A 24,883-nucleotide genomic window follows, 5' to 3' on the forward strand; every position below is an offset into this window, starting at 1 on the left:
TTAAAAGGAAACACACAGTCCCTGTCCCTTTGCCCTCTCATTTCAAGTGCTGGCTTGAAAATGAAGCCACATTAACCCCTAGCTGTGTCTGGCTGCCATGACCTCCCCGGCTCATTCCTACCGTCCCTTCGTAATTGCCTCCCGGTGCCTGGACTTGTTCAGCTCAGCCCTCGCAGTGGCTCATGGCTGTGATTATCTGCGGCTCTTTTAAATCCCTGCACAGATGCAAGGCTGGTCCCTACCCAGGGAGAGGAGATGGGAGCAGCTCCCAGAGCTGCGGCGGGCAAACACGACCTTGGGGTGGCATAATGAGGGTTATTAAGAAACGAGAGGCTGGGGCTCATCAGCTGGGAACAGGGAAAGGGAGATGCTCCAGTGATGAAGTTGAGGGAGAAGCAAGATGCTGCTGGGTCAGCCGAAAACCTGAGGCTCTCAGAGCCACCAGTCACTGGCTACGAGCTCAGGTACCGGCTGACTCTGTGACAAAAGCCCTGCCCCTTGGCTGCCGAGTCCAACGCTGCATCTGCACTGCTGTCCCCGAGACCCCTGAAACAAGGACGATGGAGCAAACTCTGCTTTGCAGAGCCCACGCAGAGGAAGAGGAGGATTTGTCTCATCTGGGTGCTCTCCTCCCCGCGAGGAGGGATGGGAGAGACGGAGACACGGGGATGCATCTCCAGGAGACTGGGAACACTGGCTACACCGAGGACCCCTCTCTGGGTACCAGTAGGGCCATCCCAGGACCCCCCCTTCCCAGCCAGGCGATGTGCACGGAGATCCCAACCTGCTCGGCCAAAACGAGCCACCAGCACCCCATCCTCACATCTCCTTTTGCCGCACCGTTTCAGGTCCCTTCTCCCAGCCCTGACGCTACAGGATGAAATTCAGTCCGCGCCTGCCTCCGAGCTCCAGGAAGATTTCCAAATGGCACGACAGCGTCACGCTGGGGGCCAGCTCCCACGCACAGCTCCCTCTCACCCGAGACGCCGCTCACCGCCCAGCTCCTCCAGGATAACAATAACAGCCTCCATCCCCCGAGACAAATGCAATCGCATCCGATGCCCACCGCACTCTCCTCCTTCTAATAACTGGTGCTGCAGCCAGTGGGGACGGTGCTGCTCCCCTGGGGCTGTCACCACCTCCCTGCTGCACCCTGGCTACATCACGCATGGGCCAAAAAGGGGCAACGTATGTTTGGCATCAGTCTGTAGTATCGAAGCCTTCCCGGGGTCACTATCGATTAGTGCATTGGCAAACTAGGGAGATGGTGGGAGCACAGGTCTTTCTGCTCTGGTTTCTGCAAATAAGCAGAAATAACATCATTAATGGGCAATACCAAACCAGAGAGGAACATGGTTTTGCCTACAGGCTGACCCTGCCTGCTAAGAAACCCATTGCTGCATGGCAATCTGCCTTTTCCAGCTTCTGGGGATTTTATAGTAGGCAAGATCCAATGGCAAATCCAACGGGAAATTGGGCCGGGCAGCCAGGGGCTGGGACACCGCCCTGGCCCATCTGCCCAGCCTGAGGGCAGACGCTGCCCGGGTCCCTTTGCAGAGGTTGGTTTTGAGCATCCCTAAGGCAGGCAGCACCATTATCCCTCATCTTCCTTGGCCCCACTGATCCTCCCCTCCTGCCCCCCTTCCCAGGCACGCACCTCCAGCCCCAGCACACCATACATTCAGATCTCCATCCCTCTGCAAATCCCACGAGGATTTTGCATCCTGAAGGGACAAAATACCTCTATTTTAGAAAAAAAAAAAAAAAATTAAAAACTCAGTGCTTACGTGACAGGCAAGAACACACCAAGCGCAGAGCATGAGCGTTTTCTCCAACATCGTTCCCTTCCAGTGGCAGCAGCTGGACCTGATGCTCCATTGAGGCTCCATCACGGCTTAAAGCTAAGGCAACTCAACACCCCTCTGCACGTGAAAACCAAAAACCACAAGCCAAGGCAGGGTCCAGCACGGTGAGAAAGGCAACGCTGAGCCCTGCAAACACCAAATGGGTGGCTGGTTGCTGCTGCGGGGCTCAGGCTCACGTCAGCTCCTCTGCCCTGGGTAGCAGCCCAGCAGCACCATCCCAACCCAACAGGAACCTGCTGCTCCAGATAAATAAGCGAGCTCAGGTCCAGCGCTAAATAAATAAGCCAGCTCAGGTCCAGCAGGCAGCATCCTCGGGGATGGTGAACCGGCTGCAGTCCCACCGACCCACCGCTCACGGCGGAGGACTCGGAGGGTTTGCTCCCGTCTAAAATGCCTGTTGCAAGGAGGTTGTTTTGGCTTTTTTTGGTTTAGGTTTTTTGGGTTTTTTTCCTTATTTCCTTCTATGCTTTCCACTCAAAAATAAAAGCAACAGCAGATCTTTTTAGGAGCGGAGAACAAAAGAGCTGTAGAATTAGGCAACTGCATCTGAAAAGCCGCTGTCTGTGTTGTCTGGGCGTTTGACAGTGCCCCTGCTTCCCTTTTGAAGTGTTGTTGTAAAACCCCATTATTCCTCACTCAAACACACAAAACAACTGCAGTCGGGCCCCTGTTGAAGGAATAATATCTTTGCCACTAATGTTTTATTGCTTTTAAAGCACTTCACAGCCTCCCTTACCCTGCGTCCCCCCCTCCTTTTCGTGTACCAAGATGTTTTGCAACTTCCAGAGGTGGGCACGTGGGCTTCGGCAAACCTGCCGTCCAGCCCTCGATCCTCCCCAGCCGGCGGGCTGAGCCTTCACAGGGGCTTGGCATGAAGAGAGACTGCTCAGCCCGTCGCAGGAGCAGGGCTTTAATAGATGAAAGACCAAAAGGCAGCTCCTGGGGAAATCATTCCTCTGATTTCCATCATCTCCTGGGTTGAATTCAGCTCTCCTGCTCTAAGGATCCGGCAGTAACGGAGCAAGCCCCAGCCTCACTCTCCCCACCGCTCTGGAGGCTGCAGGATGGCTCCGTTCTCCATTTATTTCCCGTCTATTTTCTGAGGTTTTCCAAAGGCAAGGGAATCTTTTTTTTCCCCAAGGGAAAGACTAGGAGAAGGTTACCCAGGGAAATCCTGCGGCAGTTGCAGGCAGGGACCTACAGCAGGACAGGGCAGGATGCCCACCCCCAGCGACACCCATCCCAGCGCTGCCTCCCCGCATCATTCATCCAGCTGAAAAGTCACCAGGGTTTCCCTTCTAAAGGCAAAATAAAACGCAAATATTCCTTAATCAAGCAATAGCATTAACCAAAAAGACCGTTGGCGTGGGATAACGCTATCCCTGACTCCCCATAAATACAGGGAGGAGCAAGGTATTTATTTCCAAAGGCAGAAGAAATGAATCCTCCAAACACTTCTATCACTGTGACATAATTTACATTATACCCTGCAACCTGTGGAGATGTAATCACATCACTTGATGGATGGCAGCGTACGAGGGTGCCAAGTGCGTTATTGATCTGCTGAGTCGGGGCTGCTCCCGAGCATCGCTTGCCTTGGCCAAGCAGGGACGGGAACGTCTTATCCGCCCAAGCACATTTTGAAGGTATGCACGAGGCTCGCTCAAGCCTGTTTCTTTTCATGGCAGCAGTCCCGCTGGCCGGGCCCCATCTATTTTAACACCCTGTTAAAACGCGCCGTTTCTGAACGGACATGTGGCAGGCACAGAAATTGCAAATGAGGTTGTGGCCACCTGCTCTCGCACAATGCAAACCGTATTAATGCAGGACAAAGGGGGCACCTCCACCGCAACCGGCTGCTGCCCGCCTGCCGACCACGCTGCCGGCAGCCCATCGGCTGAACCAGCACAGCACTCGTGCTCCCACCAGGCCACGGTGGCTGGGGGAAGAGCGTTGCACTCGGGCACGTTGGGTCCTGCTGGGATCTTGCCGCAGGTGGTCCTTCCATGGGATGCAAAATGACTGTCCCCTCGCCGGGGCAATAAAATCTCATTAGCAAAAAAAAAAAAAACCAAACAAGATATGTCAACGATATTGCTCTTGTTGATGTCGGAGCAGCCGGCGTTGCCGTCGCAGGGCTGGCTCTTCCAGGCATCAAGTAGCGCAGTCAGCACCCAACTGTCCTCCACCAAGCCCTACGATTAGGCAAAGCATTAGGATCTATTTTAAACCCCTCGTTTATGACTGCTGCATGGTCAAGGAACGGTGGCAGGGGGTTGGCTCTTTCCAGGGAAGGAAAGGAAGTCCCATGCGTTACGTGGGCACTCCGGCAGACATCGCCTCCGAGCAGGGCTCAGCCTCCCCTCCTGCAAACCATCCATCCCTTAGCGCGTGGGGCCACTGCCCAGATTTTTCAGGCCGGCCAAAGTCCGTCACCCACTTCTCTCATCCACCTCCTCAACGAGGAGAAAGAGCTAACGGCGACCTGTGTCCCCGGGACTGCGCCGGTCACGTGCGGGGCAGAAAAATGCAAAGCGCAGTAATTATCTGTTGCAGAGCCCTGTTAATGATTAAGTTTGGGAGACGCTAACAATCAAGCCTATTGAAAAGACTACACGGGTTTCAAAGTATTTCCTCTGAACCATGTGACGGCAAATTGTTCGGAGCAGACGGCTCTTAATTCAAATGCTTGTTGTCATGGGGACGGGATAACACCCCTCCTATTCAAGGATGCCATACAAGAAGCCTACTATTTGCTACAATAGGCTTTTTAGTTCAAGCTTCACTTTATAAATAGCCAAAAAAAACCCCAACCTCTAGAGATTAATATCAGCGCTGACCTTTCCTAGCACAACAGAGCCGAAAGGCCAGCGGGTACCGGGGCCAGAAGAAGAGCTGTGAGCACATGGACGGACGGACGGACGCGGGAAGCGGGTCGCTGTGGCCCGTGCTCTCACGGAGTTGATGGGGCTCAGCCGTGTGCGCATGGGCAGGGAGTTTCTTTTTAATCCCAAAACATCACCGGCAAGGTCAACTCCTCCTCACGCTGGAGCCGAAAAGTAGCCTGGATGCTGCCAGGCACCGGCAGACGCCGGCTCCTGCAGATCTCAAGGAGGGCAGGAGCCCAGCCCCGGCACTGGCCGAGAAACCCAGCTGTCACCAAGGACCCCAGATTCGGAGCAGCCCCCCATAAGGGTGTTTGTACCAGCACAGCCTGTTTCACACATCGAAGCGGCACAGGTCCTGCTGATAAAACCTCTGCTCTCACCAGTGTTATGGACGGGAGCAGAGACCTGAAGGTGGATGTGGTGGGTTGACCCTGGCTGGACGCCAGGCGCCCACCAAAGCTGCTCTATCACTCCCCTCCTCAGCTGGACAGGGGAGAGAAAATGTAATGAAAGGCTCGTGGGTTGAGATAAGGACAGGGAGAGATCACTCACCAATTACCGTCACGGGCAAAACAGACTCGACTTGGGGAAATTAGTTTGATTTATTACCAATCAAATCAGAGTAAGGTAATGAGAAATAAAACCAAATCTTAAAACACCTTCCCCCCGCCTCTCCCTTCTTCCCAGCCTCAACTTCACCCCCGAATTTTCTCTACCTCCTCCCCCCTCAGTGGCGCAGGGGGACAGGGAATGGGGGTTTGGGTCAGTTCATCACACGTTGTCTCTGCCGCTCCTTCCTCCTCAGGGGGAGGACTCCTCACACTCTTCCCCTGCTCCAGCGTGGGGTCCCTCCCATGGGAGACAGTCCTCCATGAACTTCTCCAACGTGGGTCCTTCCCATGGGCTGCAGTTCTTCACGAACTGCTCCAGCGTGGGTCCCTTCCACGGGGTGCAGTCCTTCAGGAACAGACTGCTCCAGCGTGGGTCCCCCGCGGGGTCACAAGCCCTGCCAGCAAACCTGCTCCAGCCTGGGCTCCTCTCTCCGTGGGGCCACAGGTCCTGCCAGGAGCCTGCTCCAGTGTGGGCTTCCCACAGGGTCACAGCCTCCCTCGGGCATCCACCTTCTCTGGTATGGGGTCCTCCACGGGCTGCAGGTGGATATCTGCTCCACCGTGGACCTCCATGGGCTGCAGGGGGACAGCCTGCCTCACCAGGGTCTTCCCCACGGGCTGCAGGGGAATCTCTGCTCCGGCGCCTGGAGCACCTCCTCCCCCTCCTTCTTCACTGACCTTGGGGTCTGCAGAGTTGTTTCTCTCACATCTTCTCACTCCTCTCTCCGGCTGAAGTTGCTGCTGCGCAGCAACTTTTCCCCCTTCTTAAATCTGTTATCCCAGAGGCACTACCACCATCGCTGATGGGCTCGGCCTTGGCCAGCGGCGGGTCCGACTTGGAGCTGGCTGGCATTTGCTCCATCGGACGTAGGGGAAGCTTCTAGCAGCTTCTCACAGAAGCCACCCCTGTAGCCCCCCTGCTACCAAAACCTTGCCACGCAAACCCAATACAGTGGAAGAAGGCACCTCCACGGTGCAAGAGGAGGAGGAGGAGGACTGGATGTCCCCAGCATCACCCACCTTGATGCACCAAAGCAGAAACCTGCCCCAGACATTGCTCCAACCTCTCCATGGGCACATCACTTGCTTCAACCCTCTGTGCACACCACGCAGCAGCAGGACCAAGACCCCCTATGCCTACCCTCTGCTGATTCCCCTTAATCCCACCTCACCCCATCCCCTGGCCCCACAAAACAGCAGGAGAGCCATCGGCTTCCGCTACCACCCACCATGAGCAGAGCCCCAGGAGGCCCCAGCAGCATCCGCAGCAGGAGGTGGCGCGTACCGCTGCCCCCAACAAGGGCCGTGGGGGTAAAGGTGGGAGGCACCAGCTCATGTCTTGGGGAAGTTTAGGGCTAAGCTGAATGAGAGAGGCCATTGCTAAGGGTAGAAATATTGTCTTCACATGGAACTAGGGTTACACCAAAGAAGTTCCTGAGAAAATCAAAGAAAAACAGCCGCCAAGAGCATCTCTTACAGTATCCTGAGCAAGAAGGCACTGGGGCTTGCTGGAGTTGTGTGCAACTCATGTTTCTGTCAAGCCACCTTGCAGCCCCAGTCCCTCCGCAGAGCCCACCATACCCCTCCAGCTGCCCCTTCTGTCTCACACGGATGACATCTCTGCCATGGGGCACAACCAGGCACCAGCCACAAAATGCTACCAAATTCCAGGATGGGGCCAAGAAAAACCACCACCCGTTGACATTTGAAGGAAAGGCAATGTTCCTCCTCATTGCTCCCATGCATGGGAGGACAGAGACCCACCTTATTTCCCTTCCCTGAGCCCAAACCAGACTGTTGCACCCCCTAAAACTGCCACCAGCCTCTTCCACACTCCCCCAACCTCTGAGACACTTCTCTCCCCAAAACCCTTGCGGCCTAACAACCACTTGTCCTAAAGACATGAAGGAACATGAAGGAACAGACTCAGCTTCTCCCAAAGCCAAGCATCATTGGACCAGCTGCAGCATCGCCCATCTCACTGCATCTCTTCTCCCATGTGTACTTTTGGAGGTGTCTCCAACAGCTTATGAAAAGCCACCAGGCTTTGCTGCATCACCCAATGCCTATAATCACTGGGACAACTGATTGAAGCAGCACACGTGAGCCCTGAGGAGATGCTAAATCTGATTTCTCGGTGTCTTGAAGTCAATCTCCTTCAAACTCCTGGGACCCAGAGCGGTGTCTGAACCCAGCTCTTACCAAGGAAAAGAGCAGCACCCGCTCGCCCAAATCAAACCCTGCCGCAGGGGGGGGATTGCGAAGCTGAAGCCTTTGGTCAGGCTCTGCTCATTTCCTTAGAGCTGCCGAATTTGGGGCTAAAATTAGCTGTGGCATCAGCAGCTGCTGCGTGAGCCGTTCACTCGCCTTCTGCTCACAGGGGCCGGGGAAACATTTGTACTAAATATGAAATCAGTTCCCGGGAGCTGCTAAAACACGCTAGGAATTTCTGGAACAAATCTTGGAGGCTTTAAGAGCTTTGCTCGCATTTGGGGTTGCAAACACAGGACCGACAGTTGTATAGGATTTAATGATGGATCTCTACAAGTGCATGTGTTTAATCAGTGGATCTCTTCGCCTCAGGACACCAAAGTTAGATGGGCTCCAGGGGGGACTGGATAAGCTCATGGATGGTTACTAAATACATGGAAACCACATGTGGCTCAGGACATCCCATGCTGCAGATCACCAGCAGCTGGGAGAGCATCGCTACAACCCTGCCCAGCCCCTGGGCTCTGCCCTGGGCTGGCGGCTGTTGGAGACGGGGCAAGGGGCTGGGGGAGCTTTGGTTCTCACCCTGCCTGAAAAGCCTTTTTTTTTTTTCCCCCACCATCCTTCAGTGAAGCCCAAAAACCACAAATCCCCCTGGGGCTGGGAGGTGTGCCATGGCACTGGAGTTCCACGGTGCCCCCACCAAAGGGTCCCGACTCGCTCTCGCTGAAGGCATCTCTGAAAGCAACCGGGGCTTCATGCTGCAGGAGACAACGGGCTACGACAGCTTTATTGTTTCCCCTGATGAGGAAGGAGGAGAACCACCACCTTCTCGCGTAGGAGCAGCGCTGAAGGGGGAGAAGCGATCTGCTAGACGGATGACTCATTTCCATCGCCACCTCCTCCTCTAGTGCTAAGCGTCCTCAGAAAAGAACAGGAGGAGGCAATCCTTCCCCTTCAGGCTCCCTCTTTGCCTGCAAGAGGAGAAAAAAAAAAAAAAAACCCAGAGATGCAGCCAAAACCCCATCCCTGCAGCCACAAAGGATGCGCGCTGCTCCCCGGATTCAGCGGTGATGGAGCAAAAGCTCTCAGAGCATCACTTGCACCCATCAGCATCGCCCTTAGGTGCTGACTCAGACCACATCAGCAGCCACCCATGAACGTGATTTCCCAGCCCAGAGTTTACTCCTACAGCAGCATCCAAAACCAAGAGGATGTGGGGACAACCCTGCTTGTGAGTGGCAGCGTGCCCCAGCCCCCCAAAACGAGCTCCGTGGAGGCATGTGCTGTAGCAGCCCCCAATGCAGGCTCCGTGCTGTGATGCATCTCCAGCGGCTTCAGTCCAGCTGTTGATGAGGAAAATCTCTATCCTTGTTACCGAAACAACTGGAAAAGGCAAGAGGGAGCATCGCACATCTCCCAGGGGTTCTACCACTCGGCTCCCACCTTGGGAGAATGGCAAGGGACAGCTCACACCTCTCCCAAATTCCCTTCTAGGCTGCCGCAGATCAGCCAGGTTGATGCTTGTCTCATCTTGCAGCTCCAAGCCACCGAGAGTAGACCTGAGCGCACAGGCAAAAGGCTCCTGCAAAGCCAAGGCTGCCTTCACCGCTTGCTCCCGCGTCTGGTAACCAAGCAACTTAAAGCCAGGTAGGAAGAGATGTGAATCATCCGAACCCGTTTAAAACTGGCAGAACACACACCACCGGCCCTACCATTGCTCTGTGCAACATGTAAATATTTCAGAAAATTAAGATGCTCTTCATTAAGTGGCTACGCTGCAGCTCTGGGAGACAGAGGTAGGAAATTGTGCAATTGTGGTGCTGCGTTTTTATCAGCCAGCGCACAGGATCTGTTGAGAGCCACCACGGAAAGGAAAACAGTGTGTACAGAGTTGGGGACATTTTCTTCTGTCAAGTACCAACCTGTTTTAAAAGTCTTCCTAGCTACAGGATGCCTCTTTCTCCCCAGTCAGCAGCAACAAGGCAAGACTCAGGGGTTTCACATAAAAGAGGGGGTTTTTTTGTAGGAGAAAAGTGATGAAAGTAGGAAAAAAATAAATGAGTGGAAAACATTGAGTAAAATCAGGATGCAGCAGTTCGAAGCCTGTGTGGTTGTTGGTCTATGTAAGCTTAGCTGCTTTAATCTGAGCCCTCGTCTCCGTTTCATAAGATGCCCATCGCTCTGCTCACAATGTACACAGTGCGTTTATTATGCAGCTGGTGAGCAAATGGTAACGGAATATTTTAATCAGATTTTAACAAAATTAAAGTCTATGCAACCCAAGTGGGAGAGTAAGGTAAACACCAGAAAGGAAGGTTTAATGCGCCTTTCCATCCCACTAACTTCAGGTTTGCTACATGAACAAGCAGCGCTCACTCTGCTCCAGCTTAGACAGCAAAACGACGTGGCCCCACGTCCTCGCTGCTGCATCCGTCCCGGCACAGAGGGATGCCCATCGCTAGAAGGGTTCCTGCCAAGGACAAGCCTTCGCCAGTAGCTCCCCACCATCACCCCGCTCCCGAAGCCGACCCAATCCCACCGCTGCAGCTTGCCCCCAACACTCAGTCCCCCTTTCTCTCACTATTATTCCATCCTGACGAAGGCATTTGGCAATGGCGGACAGGGGGAAGCGGAGGAGGAGCCTCCCATTTCCAGAGGGACTGATTAATGAAAGGTTTTTCTATTATCAGGTTATCGCTCCCCATTTTTCTTAATTGAGGCGGTGCACCTCCATCCTCTAAACTTCAAGGATGACAATAATTAGCACAGCTAGTCTTTATTACTCTCATCATCTCTCCCCTTCAGGAAGTACAAGATCTAACGCACCACCGATGAATATGAAAACTGGCTTTGCAAGACACGCTTACAGACCTCGCGAGCCGCCCTGCGATCTTGTAATGAGCGGATTAGCACAGAATACATATGTGGCCCTTTAAAAGAGACTATTTATTAAAAATACATCAATATATCACTGCTGGGGCGCACAGGTAGCTTATTAACAAGAGACACACACCCCCTCCCGAGCTGGCTTTTGTCAGCAGCAAACAGAGCTGCGGAGATAAACAGTAGCTCCCGTAATTAAGAGCAGCCCTCGCGTTAATGCCGGTTGCTGTTACAGCAGCCTATTGCCGGCCGCGGGACCAGGAGAGCCGAGAAAACGGCAAAGGTTGGTCCTGAAATGTGCACTGAGGTAGTAAAAGATGAGCCTGTAACACGGATCTTAAGCAAAAAGGTAAGAAAAAAAGTCGTGCTTGGATTTACCCATCCTTGCGCAACATTAACTGCAAATTTGGAACTAGCGCTCCTAGCCTTATGGGTTAAATACATGTATATGATGCATATGTATATATATGATGCATATATGTGTATAGATCAGATCAGAGCCCCAGCTGGCACAAGACGTGCTTAACACACAGTCACAGGGGGGACTCTCTCCTGGTCTCAGTCCCGTAGGATTCACCCCTTTACCCAGCTATAAGGGATGAAATTGCTTCAGCTTCCAAAAGGAGCCGAGAGACTGGTTACACAACCCTGCAAACAGAGACTTGCCAAAAAAACGTCAAATACCGCAAGATTTACGATAAACTCGCCCTGACCGGCAACAACAGGAATCCCAGAGCAAAAAGAAAACTTGGGGACGCTTTGTCTTTCTGCCTGTACAGCCCCTCCAGCCCCCGAGCGCCTGGCAGCGACACGTATGTGTGTGTTTAAAATACACCTGCGTGCTGCAAAGCTCTTCAAAAAGACCCCTCTCGTCAAGCGGGCCGAGCGCCAGGCCGAGAGCACTCTGCCGCACGTCGTACGGGGACACAGCCCCAAAGCCACGCACCGGCCCCGCATCCCCCCGGAATCAGCACAGAACCCAACTGCCCTCCCCGGCAAGGTAAGGGGAAGGAGGAGGTGGGATGTGTGCATGTATATATGTAAAAATATACCTATAATAAATCAAATATATTTTACACATACGTACACACACACATATAGAAGTTTCCTTTCCCCAAGAGTCCCATTTTCAGGCTTTTTCCCTACAAACACTTACTAAAGAGAGGAGCTGGGCTCTCCCCCCACACCAACAACAGGTCGCTCTCGCTGCTTTTCCTCCTCGGGTTTCAAAAGCGCTTTGAAAGAAGAGAGGTATCACTTTCTCCTTATTTCAGCTGGGGAAACGTGACGCTTACGGTAACGAAATGCCTTGCTGAGTTGGGAACGGGGACTGATCCCGCTGCTGGCGGTGCAGCCAGCAGGTTGCACAGTCTCCTTAATCCAAGACTATCGCTCCATCACAGGAGCCCAAGAGCTGGAGATTTAGCACAAACATCCTATAGAGGACAACGTACTGTTCGGGAGTCAAAGTCCTGCTGTACACTGCTTTATAAAACCAGGGAGCAAGGACATAGACCCAGGCATTTGCAAAACAACTTTTCGCCCCCCCTCCTCAGTGTCTAACAACTGGTTGAAGGCTGGTAGTACCATTCAGACTTGCTGAAGGTCCAGCGAAACATCTCAGCAACGGGGGGGGAAGCAGCACTTGTAATTTCAGCTGTTGTGCTTCCTCAGCCAATTTACAATTGCAACCATTGAATTAATAATGACCGGCCAGGACTGGCATTGCTGATACGAACCCGCTCCCTCTGCTCCTGAAATATTTATTGATTTTAAAGAATTATATCCTAATGCCTGATGCAGCTCAGGCTGTTTTCGATAGGGTCGGATTAGGACAAGCCTATTTGCTTAAGCAAGAGATCAGGTCTTCAAGGATGGCCCCAGGCAGCATTAACATACCGCAGAAACACGGCTGGCTCTGAATATAAGCTTTGAAATGGTCTCGGGCTATTTCTCCTCTGTGCTTTAAGCCTGGTTGAGGAGGTGATGGGTGTTTTACCCAAACAGGTCCTGCGAGAATATCGCAAGGGTAAAGCCCATGAACCTCCCTGGGCCTCCATCCATCTCACGGCTTTTGGTCCCACAGCAATACAAACGGGACCCATGGCTGTATTTGACTTTGTCAATATAAGGAATTGCTGATGGCCAGCCTGGAGAGCAAAAGCCCACCGGGACCCCTCGGCACATCTGAGCTGGATGCTAACCCTGGATCTCTAGAAATTAATAGGATGAAATTTATTATAGCCTAAGGTGTTTGCCCGGCCCCCATCCCTTGTCCAGCTGAGCATCGAATGCGGCCAACGCTGCTCCTGGGGTCACACGATGGTTGCAGCGGGGCTGAGGCTGAAGTTTAGGGGTTCGGGGTGTGGCAGAGCTGCACAAAAAGCAAATGTTAATGCCCAAGCGCCTGGGGTATGAACCCTGCCTTTACTGCAGAAGAAGGGTAAACATCTGGCCCTTGCCCACGTGGTGCAAGAAGAACATGGATCATTGCAAAAAGGAGGGAAAAAAAACACCCCGACATCCTCAGCACCATGGAACAGGCCCTGCTCGAGGGCCTGCGTTTCCCCCCAGTTTAATTAGCTCCGCAACAATGCAGACCCAGCTTCCCCAGGAGCCTAAAGATGCATTTTTAGGTGCAACCACTCCAAAAATAGAAGCATCCCCGCAGGAAGCTGAAAACACCCATCGAGGAGCCACGTGCAGGTCGCACCGTGGGTGCACGAGCCGAAAGCACAACCTGCACCCATCCCAAGCACAGGGGAGATCAAAACAGACTCCCTTCGAGCAAGGACCTCAGCACCTTCCCAGACATACGCTTGCAAAAACAAAAAAAAAAAAAATAAAAAATAAATAAAAAATAAATAAAAAATAAATAAAAAATAAATAAAAAATAAATAAAAAATAAATAAAAAATAAATAAAAATAAATAAAAAATAAATAAAAAATAAATAAATCAGTCTTTTGCACAGATCCATGTCACACCACACCTGATCCATCCCAGAAGGACCACGGTTTCTCCTGGATGCCTGCTGAAGCAGAGGTGAAGCGCCCCAATGCCGCACGCCAGCGCTGACACCCAACAGGCAGGAGCTGCCCGGCAAAGGCAGCAGGACATCGCTCATCTCCGTGAATGACGGAGACGGGCTTAAAAAGAGGAAAACGCTCATGGCTATCGGATTTGGGTTGTTTGGCAAAACTGTTCCCAAGCTGTTTGAAATCGTCATTGCAGGTATTTCAGAAGGAAGGTATTTTGGTTTTTTTCCTAAAAAGAACATCAGACAGGAGGAAAAAAAGAAATATATAACTTTTTCCTCCTGTTCCAACTGAAAAAGGGGAATTCAGTTTTTTGAAGGGTTGGGGGTGGTTTGGGTGTTTTGGCAGAGTCATTTTTCCACTTAACAGTTGTTTTCAATTGGCTTTTTGTTTAAAAAGAGCCTCACCCTGGAGTAAAAAACACAAGGGCATGTTCTGTGGTCCTGGCTCCGGCTTTTGTTTCTTCCATGAAGAAAAAACTGGCTTTGGGGAAACAGAGGGTTTTTTTGGGGGGGGAGGAACATTCCATCAGGCTGGCATGATTTCTTTCCCAGCTGCCGAGACCAGGGATGCCCGTGACACCTTCCCCTCGCAAGGGTTTTGTCGCTGGTGTGGTGACATGCACTTGGTTCGGGGGAATGGCTGGTGGCTGGGAACGAGGAGAGTTGGGTTTTGGAAGGGGACACACACCACGGGCGACCTCCCCCAGCGATCGCCCGAGCAAGTCTTGGCATTCCCATGGGTTGTCCCTGTGCTCCTGGTCTCTCACGTAGACTTAGGAAACTCCTCAAGGCCTTTACTGACCCGTTTGCTTCGGTGGAGTCCCGCAGAAGGTAACATCCAGGTGAAGCTCCGACTGGCTGAGGCCAACTCCCAGGTCTCTAGTCCTGCCCCTGCGACAGGCAGAGCTCTCAGCAAAACCAGCATAATTTGTACCTTCAGGAAGCTAGTCCAGGCTTATTTTAAGCAAGCCTGGGAGAGAAGATGCCCTCCATGAAGACACTTGGCTAAACCTCCCTCCAAGGAGCACCCCCTCGCCCATCGCTCCCCCCAAGGAGGTGAAAGAAAACTACTACTTTTCCAGCATTCAAGCTATCTCCATTTCATTTTAAAGCTTTTGGAGACTTAACATCCCATAGCATTACCAGAGACTCTTTCTCCCCAACACCTTTCCTCTCCGGCCAGGGCACAGACATGCTCTGGACCCATGGAAAAGAGTTTGCTGGAAGACGATGTTTAACCAAACAAATCTGAGGATATCAAAGGGTCCAGGCGATGAAGGGAAGCTCCTGCATGGTGCTATCCATGCTTACCTCAGAGTTGGATTGCCTCCTGCCTTTGCATCCTGGCTAAGTTTAGCCAAGACACTGAAGCCAACAAAGCAGGCAGAAACGGTGTTCCTCGCCTTCAGGATGCTCCCTTCGAAACTCCCACCTGGCCAGCAGCTTCCACTAAGATCTGCAGAAGAGTCCCCCAGTACAACCCCACTGGGCAACGAGTAAGGCAGAGCCCTGCCAAAACCAGCCTGGCAAGAGCCTCCCCTCGGTGACCAGCAAACGATTCAAGGAAATTCACCGCGAGTGCCACAGAAAAAGGCCAAGGTCATGCACCGAGCAAGGGGGACAAGGGGACCACAGCAGCACGGACCACCGGCACCCCCCACGGCACCAGCAGCCCTGGGGAGAAAACATAGCTGCATCATTGCAAAGAGGGTTTTATGGCAAAACCATTTTGAATTATTCGGGGTTGAATTCAAGTTGCAGGAGATTTCTTTTTTTAATCACAATAATAAATAGCCGAGTGAGTCATTGCCCGAGAAAACCCAACAGCAGCTACTCGATGAACAACTTACTGCTCACGTCTGCTGGATACAGCTGGGAAAGGGTGGGAGGTTCGTGCTTAGGGACAAAGAAGAGGCAGCACAACTTCAGCGAGAGTAAACAGACAGCTCAGAGCCTTCCCCTGCATTTCTTATTTCCATTTTGAAGGGGCTGATAAAAGAACAGAGAGCAAGAGAAGCCAGTTTTGGACGTGAATCAGGCTCAGCAACACTTGTGAGTCAGCACCACACTGGAAAGCGCACAGCACCGCATCGCACGCAGCTCCTAGTGCAAATCACCCTGGCCTTGCAATTAAAAGAAAAAAAAAAAACCACACCAATCCATTGCCAGCATCTGAACATCCCCGTTTGGGCTTTTTCCAAGAAAAGCATCTCTGTATCCATTAGCTATTGTCTCCCTCTAGCGCGGGCAGAGACCAGCCTGCCTCCTGCCACCGCTGCGGCTCCCGGCCTGGCTGGAAACCAAGGGCTGAAGCTCTGCGGAGAACCAGGGGCTCACGGCAGGCTGGGAAAACACGCCAAGTACCAGCTCTACCTTTGCATTGATGAATCAGCTTCCCACATACAGGTTGGGTTTTTTTTTTGGTCTTTACATTTTATCTCAGCAGATGCTCAGAGCAGGAGGGATTTCTTAGTGACCAGATCAGCAAGCTAAAGCCTTCCAAATTTGAGAGATGACTGCCAGCCGCTGCATTTTATCAAGGGCTGGAGAGGACACTAAGATGAAACAGCATCCATCCGCCTTCCCACTGCTCCTGGGGAACCATCCCAACCTCTCTTCCCCCTTCAGAGACAGGATTAGGGTTTACTCAGCTGGGCTTTTCAGGGGATCTTTTTACAGCTGCCTTTAACACCTCTGTACATCTCCTAAAGCAAAATAAAAACCTGCACTTAAATTTCAAAATGAAAGGTCTCACATCCTCTCCTGGGAGGATTTCTGCCAAGAGGGAAAGGGAATGACACTGCAAATCTCCCCCCTTTTAAACTAAGCACTGCAGCAGCACCTTCACCCCCTGCTCTGCAGCTTAACCCAACAGAAAATCCAGAGCCAGGAGACACAGCCGGGTTTCCATCTCTATGCTCACACCACCTTCTCTCCTCCAAAGGCTGCATCCGGAGGCTCTCCAGGCACCGCAGTCCCTTCCAGGAGCATTTCTTCCTTGAATGAGGCACCATCAGCATTTGCAAAACCATCTTTTTGCAGAAAAAGGGACACCACTTTACCTGGAGACCCCAGTTCTCATTGGGACGCTACCCGCACCAAGCTCCAGCCGAGCTGTTGGAGAGGGAGGCAGGATGAACGCAGCAGCTCCTCAACCTGCTCTGCCTTCACAGCACCGCACTGGGGATTGCTACAGGTGATCCAACCCTGCTCCACTTGGTACCTGCGCAACCTGTGCCTCCCCACCAGCTTTCCCAGGGTCTTGCAAAGCAACTGCCCCACCTGAACACAGGGAAGGAGGCTCACGATGAAGGGAATCCACTGGTCCCCATCTCTGCATGTTCTCCAACCAGCAACGCACACGGCAAGACATGCAGGAAGGCTCTGAGCACCCCTAGACTACTCACATATACTGGGAGAATTGTTATCTGGTGAGCACAGGGAGGATGGGAAACAGCTCCGTGTGAAGATTCCCTGCTGTCCATTGCCTTTATCCATAAGCGGAAAGGAGAGGAGCAAAAAAAAACACACAGCCGAGACCCAGATGCATGGAGGAGCCAAAAGAGATTATCTGATCCAAGAGAAGGTTGAGCTCCCACCCAACTGCACACTAGAAAGCAGATACGATGGCAGAAACTCAGGTCTGCTCTCCCACACAACCACCACAGCCAGCACCTGCCTCCATGACCACATATTTTACTCAGTGACAGAGCTTCAAAGAAGAGGAGCTTCCCAGCTGGGGTGGCCATGGGGGCTCTCCAGATGGGCAGGACTGCAATCACAGCAACACCACAACACCCCCAGCCCAAACTACCATCACTGGAGCTTGTGGGTTATGTTCGTAACTAGTTTCAAACCAGTCAAACCTGCACGGATCCATTAAGCTGCTACTTACCCCCAAAAAATAGGTGACTAGACATCTGCCAAAGGATCAGCCTCTGACCATAACCTGGGCAAGCGTGGAGACCCTCCAGGGTTCAGGTTTTCCTTGGATCTAGTTGCAGGGGGTGTCCCTGGCACTAGAAATGCTTTCTACTTCAAGCCACCTATAAAAGACTAACAGCATTTGAGTTTTTACTCAATGAAATAACATCCCCAAGGAACATGACAGTTTAATGGCTACAGTTGAAACCCAAGCGTAGCTTTTGTGAAGAAATACAGGTTTTAGTTTTCCCTCTCTCTTCTGAGCCCTTTCATAGCTCTCAACAGGACTTGCATCATCCAGGAAACCACTGGGTCCATGTAAGGAAGAAATTTCTTCAGTTCACCTCCTGTCTGGTCAAGGGGCAGGGGGGTGGGTGACAAAGGACCAAAATATTAACAAAAATCCCACAAAGGCGAGAGTGTGAAAAACTCAGGGTGAGCAGTTTGAGCCATTTTACCTCTACAATTAATTCACTGTGGCCCCTGGTTTGTTGCCTTCCTCAGATAATCATGTCCTCAAGTGTTATCAAGAACTAAGCAACAACATCTCACCTTGCTTATTGAAGAATCTCCCACGGAACTGAAGGGTTCCTCTAAGACACACTTAAAAACCCAAAGCAGAGGAGGGCCACCTGATCTCCCCACGCCCCCAGAAGAATCCCTGTCCCATCAAAGACCCTCCCCAGATTTGTTCCCAACAAAGCACCCAGTAACAGAGCATCCAACCCCCCCAAAACTCCTTCGACCACAGACTCCCATCCAGGGGGCAGGTCCGGGGCAAACGGAGATACTCTGCGCACCGCTGGCAGCCAGGCAGGCTTGTCCAACACTCCCACAAAAGCTGGCTTTGCCATACAATCCGATGTTTTTAACTGTTCCTCCTCCTCGTACTCCCTGATTTTTCCCAAAGACAATACATGACATGGAACCACAGTTCGCATGATGGTTTGCTGGGGATTTCTTATATTTTTTAAAGCCTCAGTACCTTTTCTTTAAAAGGAAGACTTGCTCTGAAGTTTGCAAGCACCCCACTTGGCCTCTTCTCAAGCTTGTGCCTCCTCTGCCCAAAAACAAGTACACCAAGTGCAGCCCGATGCTCGTTTCAGGGAGGGGAGAGGCGGAAATCTCACCCAGGTCATCCACATTCAGTTAAAAGAAGAGAGCAGGAACACCTTGAATAATAGCATCCCTTTATTTGCTGACACCATTACAAAAACTGATTACATTAGCAACCAAAAAAAAAAAAGAGTGTTTACTTGAGGTTGAAGTCAGAGGCAGCTAATCCCAAAAATGTAATTAAGTAAAACAGTGTACAACATCAGTATTAAAATGTTATATCCCATTGGTGACTTTACCACATTGGAGTTTTCTGAACAAGTTTTATTGAGCAAAATAAGATAAAAGATTATGTGTTTACTGTCTCTCCAGGAATGTAAAGGTCTAATTATCCAAACAGTTTTGTTTTTATTATAAAACTAAACTCTGGAGGTGTCTACAGAGTTGGGTTTTTTCTTTAAATCAGTAGTCTAACAAGGATTAGAAAAGACAAAACTCTGTTCAGTGTTTCTGACGAAGTAGAAAGGGTGAAAACATAAATAAGGCTTTAATTTGGCAAAATATAATACAATGCCTTCTGCTATCCTCAAATTAACGATTCCCCCGTGACTTCATTCTGCAAGAGAAACACAAAATGCCACGTCAGCCAAGCAGTTTCCAAAGGGCAGCGTTCAAGCAAATCCCCACCTCGCCAGCGCTTCAGCAGCTCACGCCAGCCGCTTCATTAGTGTCGGCCCACGATGAAGCCCAGAGGAAGAAGCCAGGGTGGCGGAGGCTGAGCAAGAACAGCCTCCCAAAGCAGAGGCCAAGGTGCAGGTAGCACCTTCCTCCCACGTGCACCAAGCCCATCCTACGAGACTGAGCTCACCCCACCGCGAACACCCTGTTACCAGCCCTTAAGACCAGCTCTGCTGCCCATGCTGTATTACAGAGGCAGGAGCATAAAAAAAACCACCCCTAAATTAGGAAAAAACCAAGTCCCCACCCTCAGTAGATGAGAGGGAGTTCTGACATTTCTTGTAGCAGCTCGTTCAGTGCCAAGGCTTTGCTGCCTCCCAAACCCAACAGTTCACAACCCGCCTTCAGACCCGGCTCACAGCACACCTAGCAGAGGCTCACAAGCTGCACCAGCTTCCTGAGAAAGTTTAGTGTCTCAAGTTTATCTGACCCTTAGCTAACTTTGGGTCATTTAAGAAGTCTACCAGCATGATTCTGTCAACCACAAAGGCCCAGGTTTCCAAGTTTATTAAAATAAAAGCCTTGTTCGTGTGTCTGTAATTGGATGAAGAGTTCATGCCAGACCGATGCTTCAGATACTCATATCCCTGCAACTACAGCAAGCCATTGCTGTTAACTCCGTGAAAGCCCAGTGGGTTACTTAATATCCTCCATCCCAAAGCAATCAGAGCATGGAAGTGTAAGCATTTTGCTCATGTAGCTGGGACGAAGGAAACACGGCACAGGCACGGGGAGAACAAAACTTTGGGAAACCTGCTGCGTGAAGCTGCAGGTAGTGGGAGGGAGGGATAAAGACTTACATGCCTAGAGAGGGACAGAAGGATGCGAGATTAGTCCCAGCTAACTGAAGTATGGATCCAGAGAGGAACAAATCCAGTGCCTACTAGAAGCTTTTGATGATTTGCGCATTGAAAGTCTCAGATTGACACCTGACTTGTTAAATCCGAACGGGGTCCCACCATCGCAGACCAGTGTCCTTCCTGACAGTCACCCACCACTTCAACTAGACGGCCACCAGCCACACCTACCTACTAGCTGGTAGTGTTCTCGTCCCTTTGACAGCATTTGGCTTACTGACACGAGCAGCTTCTTGAGGTGACCTACATCCTGGTTAAGATTCACCGCCACATTTAGTCTTTTATCAGTCAATTCCTGGAAGAAGGAAAAAAAAAATCATTAAAAACTCATTTACAATCTAATTACCAAGAAAGCCTAGAATTAGATCATCCGTATAAAATTACAACTCCTTGCGCAGATGGGAACAATTCTTATAAGTCAGAGGGTTACGGCCACATTTAAAGAGAACATAGTTCAAAGTCAAGATGCTGTTCCCTGTTCCAGGGAATTACCTGCACAAGCCAAACGCTGGTGAGAGCATCGCTGGCCTCCGGCTCCCACCCTCCCTGCCTAGGACTCCACTTACTCGCTGGTTCCAGGAATTATGCTCATAACCACAGCGGATCCAGCCTCAGAACTTATTACCCCACATCCCCACAAGCCTGGCTGAAAACCCCACGCAGACGAGAGCGCATGGTTTATAACGCAGGCTGCTAAGCACAGTGACAGTGCACTCAGCAGGAGGGATGACTTCTGACCCCCGCAGCTGTAACAACAAGGCTGCTGGACCACCAAGGACTTGGTCTGTATGAGGATCTGTGGGATGGTGTCCTCAGCAGTATGTAATACCCAAGCACGAGGCAGCTCCAGCTGTGAAACCATTTGAAACAGCTGGCTGGAGATAAACACCTTTCCCCACCCACACCGCAGCACCGGCGCTCCTGCTCAGGCTCAGGACATGGGCTGCTGCCCACCAGCTATCCCACGGGTTCACCCTCTGCTCCGAGCCTCTGGGAAATTCCTGCTTGCCAGTGACACCTGGACTCGGATGAGGACTTCACAAAACAGTCAACACGGAGAAAAGGAAAAAAGAAAGCTACCAAGAGCTAGAAAACTAGCTTCCTGCACCGAAATGAAAATGCTGGGCTTGCTTTTTAAAAAAGTGTTTTCCTTTTTTTTTTTTCTTAAGAGTTCAACAGTTTATTAATAGGGAAGTGTCACAACTCGAAATGGACTCTTCCCCTCTTGCCTGCCCTCCTCCCCAAAGTCAGTCTTGCTGAGCTAAGAGTGATATAATCCCTGTTTTATTACCTTTATTGATTAGCTCCTCCAGAGATGCACAAAGAACTCCACATCGAAGACACACATTACTACTCCTTATTCAGCTCATACTACAGATGTGCAGATAAATTGCAAGGGAAACCTCTCCTACAGGTTAACAGCTAAAAATAAGCAACTCTGCCTTGGTGTCAGCGATACAGAAGTACCCAGTTCTCAACATGAGCACAGAGGTGTTCGCAAGCGCTCAGCATCGGCCAACTCCGCTCCAACTGAAAGGGGTTTTACTAACAGAACGAGACTGATGCATAATGCTGTTGCAAATCTCTCCCTAGAGTTTCGGGGAAATTAGAGCGAGTTCGGAGAGGGCCACTTTCCCAGCTCCCATTTGGCTGGAAACGCCGCTAGACTTGCTGTAACGCAGAGCGGGCAGTAAATCAAACTCAACCACCTGCACCATTACAGAAACTACTCTGGGCTCAGGCATGAGAACAAAGCCATATATTGCAAAGCTCTTGAGTGCAAGCAGTAAACATTTTTCTACCTTAAAAAAAAAATCATTGGGAATCTGTATTAGGGTAGCCTTAACCTATTTGACTCTTATTGAAGTAGAAAATCAGGTCTGTCAAGACTGAGACTTCACTTAGCAATCTCATACAGATTAATCATAGAATGGTTTGGGTTGGAAGGGACCTTCAAGATCATCTAGTTCCAACCCCCCTGCAGGAAGGGTGTCCCATGGGCAGGGACACCTTCCCCGAGACCAGATGAAAATGGAAAGGCAAATACAATTAGTATCCCAGCAAATGAATGAATCCCAGCACTGACCGACAGTGCCGGGTATGAAAGTGCATGTGCATTAGCATAGAAACCATCACGAGCAGAAGCAATGAAGGAGCCTTTCAATTCACTCTCAGCCCTCATCTCTGGGAAGAGCTCTTCTCTCCCTTATTTGCTTCCTCTCCCTTCTGTTTTGTGACTTCACTAATCTCAGGCAGTGTTTACTCATGAATTATAGACACATCCCCAACCCTCCTGGGGCCAACCCTCCTGGGGCCAATCCTGACCAGCTCCCGATGGATTTGGGCTCAACACAGCCATCCTGCAGCTTCTGCTAACCCAGGAGTGCAAGGCTGCCTTACGCAGTCGTTGCTGTGCCCCAGCCCCATGCTCTCCAGGACTCGAGGGGAAAGCGTGTCTTTGGGATATGGAGATGAAGAGAGGAAGAGGATGGTAGTGGGGAACCCCCTGTGATCACAGACCCGGTAGCTAAGACAGGTGCTGAACTGACAGATTCCCCTCCACCGTGCTTTACACGTACAGCATTTCCAGTTTTTAATGATGGAGTGTTTTACACTGAGATTTGGGGGGAAAAGCACATTAGATTTCATATAAGCCTCAAAATAAGTTTACTGCCTAAGCAAGCTGCTGAATATAAATGACTTCCTTAAAGCATACTAAAAGGCCCCCTTTAGTCATCATCTAGTCCCATAAGTGACAAGGAAGCTGATTAGAAAAACCAAATGGTCTATTTTTAAATAGAAAGAAAAAAAGGAGTCTAAAGAAAACACACAGAATGTGTTTGAGGGTTTACGCAAGCATCATTTCTCAATTTTGTGGGTTGGTTCCAGTACCCAGAAGGAACAAATATGCTCATTTTTGAGCATGTGTTTTCAGGTCCTTCTTAAAAAGGAGACACTGTTGCTAGGTGGAAGTGGCTGGAAGACTTTCTTTTTTAATCTGAGAGCTATTTTAAGCTGGGTTTTTAGGCTTCTGGGGAGACAGCTTCTTTTTTTTTTTCCCTCAAAAAGAAAAAGCAGCAAAGAGGGCTTGGGGAAGAAGATAAAGAAAATGTTCTAATTCCAGCCTCTGCCAATGGCTACCTGTCAAGAGCTCTGTTTAGACAATTAACATATTTTTACTAATGAAGGCTTAATTACAGGTTTATTAGGACTGTTTTTCCACACTCCTCTTCAGAATAAAGCAATGGATATTCTGCAGGAAACCTGGTTAGGGTTCCGCAACGTGCCCACGCAGCTACAGCGGAGCAATGCACGAGCCAGAGGGGTTATGCAAGTTAAGGCTAAAGCAATTAAAGCAAACTAGCCTACTTGGGCCACCGCAGGGCACATCTAATGACACCCAGCTCAGGAGGGCTCACCAGTGTCACCAGTCACAAAATGCCATGGCTGATGGCATAGCTGTTCTGATGTACCACTTAGATAAGCCATAAAGGCATAGCAGAGAGCAAGCAGTTTGGCATTGGTTCGAGAAGGGCTTTTCTTCTCCAGCCTGCTGCAGACAGGGACACAGAGCACCCGATTGTCACCATCACCGGCCGGCCTCCCGCTAGCAACACAGGAGAGGGCTCGACAGACCTACCATCCCTCCCAAGGAAACCAGCTCACAGGGTTGGGACATCCGTGGTCTCGCAGGCTCAGCTGCATCTCTGGCTCGGACACGGTGAGTCCGCAACACAAGGGTTGATCAGCGTCCACGACTGATCACTCTGGAAAAGCTATTTAATTTCTGCTAATGACTACAAAGGCAAAGGCTTTTCTACAGTACTCCTTAGAAGACTGCTAGCTTCCTCTCGCAGGTGATGAAGCTACTTACTTTCAGCAGCTAAAAGGAGTCGATATAAATTATCTGTCCTATCAGCAAGTGCTCCTCTCCCCCTCAAACAACAGCATTTCCTTCCACTCTATCCATCAGAAGAAAACAGGTAATGAGTTCCATTGACATCACTTAGCTGTGTAAAACATGCTGGGAAGGCATCTGCTTTAGCCTTCCCCTTCCCAACTGCCTTCCGGAGAGGTGTTCTGAAGCTATTTCGAAGCTGGTGTGAAAGCTCTCGTTTCCAGAGATGGAGAAGCCCAGTTACAAAGCCACAACTCAACCACTTGTACAGGTGGTGTCTTTTTAGGGCCAGCACTCAGAGTACCAGCTACAGAAGCAGTTCAGCAATCATCCGTGCTAACCGTAACCCACAGGCTCAGGTGAGTTACCTGCAAGCGTGAAAACAGGCAACCCCAGACAGAGCCCACCCAATTCCAGACCCTGCAACTGCAATGCCGTTACTGGAGGATATAAAAACACCATCAGTCTGGAGAGTCGCCTACCCACAGCACGAGGCACTGCTGAAGTTCGTTGCTTACCGAAGCTCAGGCTAACAAGATTTTGCTGCTGGACCACATCCAAAGTCAGCACAAATTCCCAGGAGCCAGGACCAGCTGAAGTTGAATTCTGGCACCTACCAGTGGCTAAGGACAGGCTCTTGCCCACAGCTGCAGAGGACCAGAAGGGTCAGTGTTCTGGCAAGAGGCATTCTCTGCCTTGGTGTTACAGGGCATGCAAGACTGCCTTCTTTCTTTGGCATTACAGATGTCAGCAAGTGCCAACCCAACAGTTAGTATTTTAAGCTCATTTAGTTATCAGCAGATTTATTTTTAGCTTCCCTTCTTGAAGGGACAAGTCTGGGGATCTTCCCACTTCTGCCCAAACTAAACCAACAACCCATTGGAAGCCCAGATCTCATGTCCAGAATCTCT

The 24,883-nt window shown here is 50.8% G+C and overlaps 1 protein-coding gene across 6 annotated transcripts in view; it reads right to left on the minus strand.

Annotated features, from left to right (window-relative positions):
* Positions 1-18,601: 18,601 nt before the first annotated feature.
* KTN1 (kinectin 1) overlaps positions 18,602-24,883 on the minus strand; it is a 79,124-nt gene continuing 72,842 nt past the window's right edge. For all 6 annotated transcript variants that reach the window (XM_050896875.1, XM_050896871.1, XM_050896874.1 and 3 more), the window contains 2 exons: positions 20,246-20,369; positions 18,602-19,095 (listed from right to left, as the gene is read on the minus strand). In XM_050896875.1, coding sequence (XP_050752832.1) covers positions 19,091-19,095; positions 20,246-20,369 — 129 coding nt within the window. In that variant the 3' untranslated portion in view covers positions 18,602-19,090. The remainder of the gene's footprint in view (positions 19,096-20,245; positions 20,370-24,883) is intronic.

The sequence above is a fragment of the Gymnogyps californianus genome, chromosome 5 (assembly GCF_018139145.2).
Source record: "Gymnogyps californianus isolate 813 chromosome 5, ASM1813914v2, whole genome shotgun sequence".
NCBI classification, from domain to species: domain Eukaryota; kingdom Metazoa; phylum Chordata; class Aves; order Accipitriformes; family Cathartidae; genus Gymnogyps; species Gymnogyps californianus.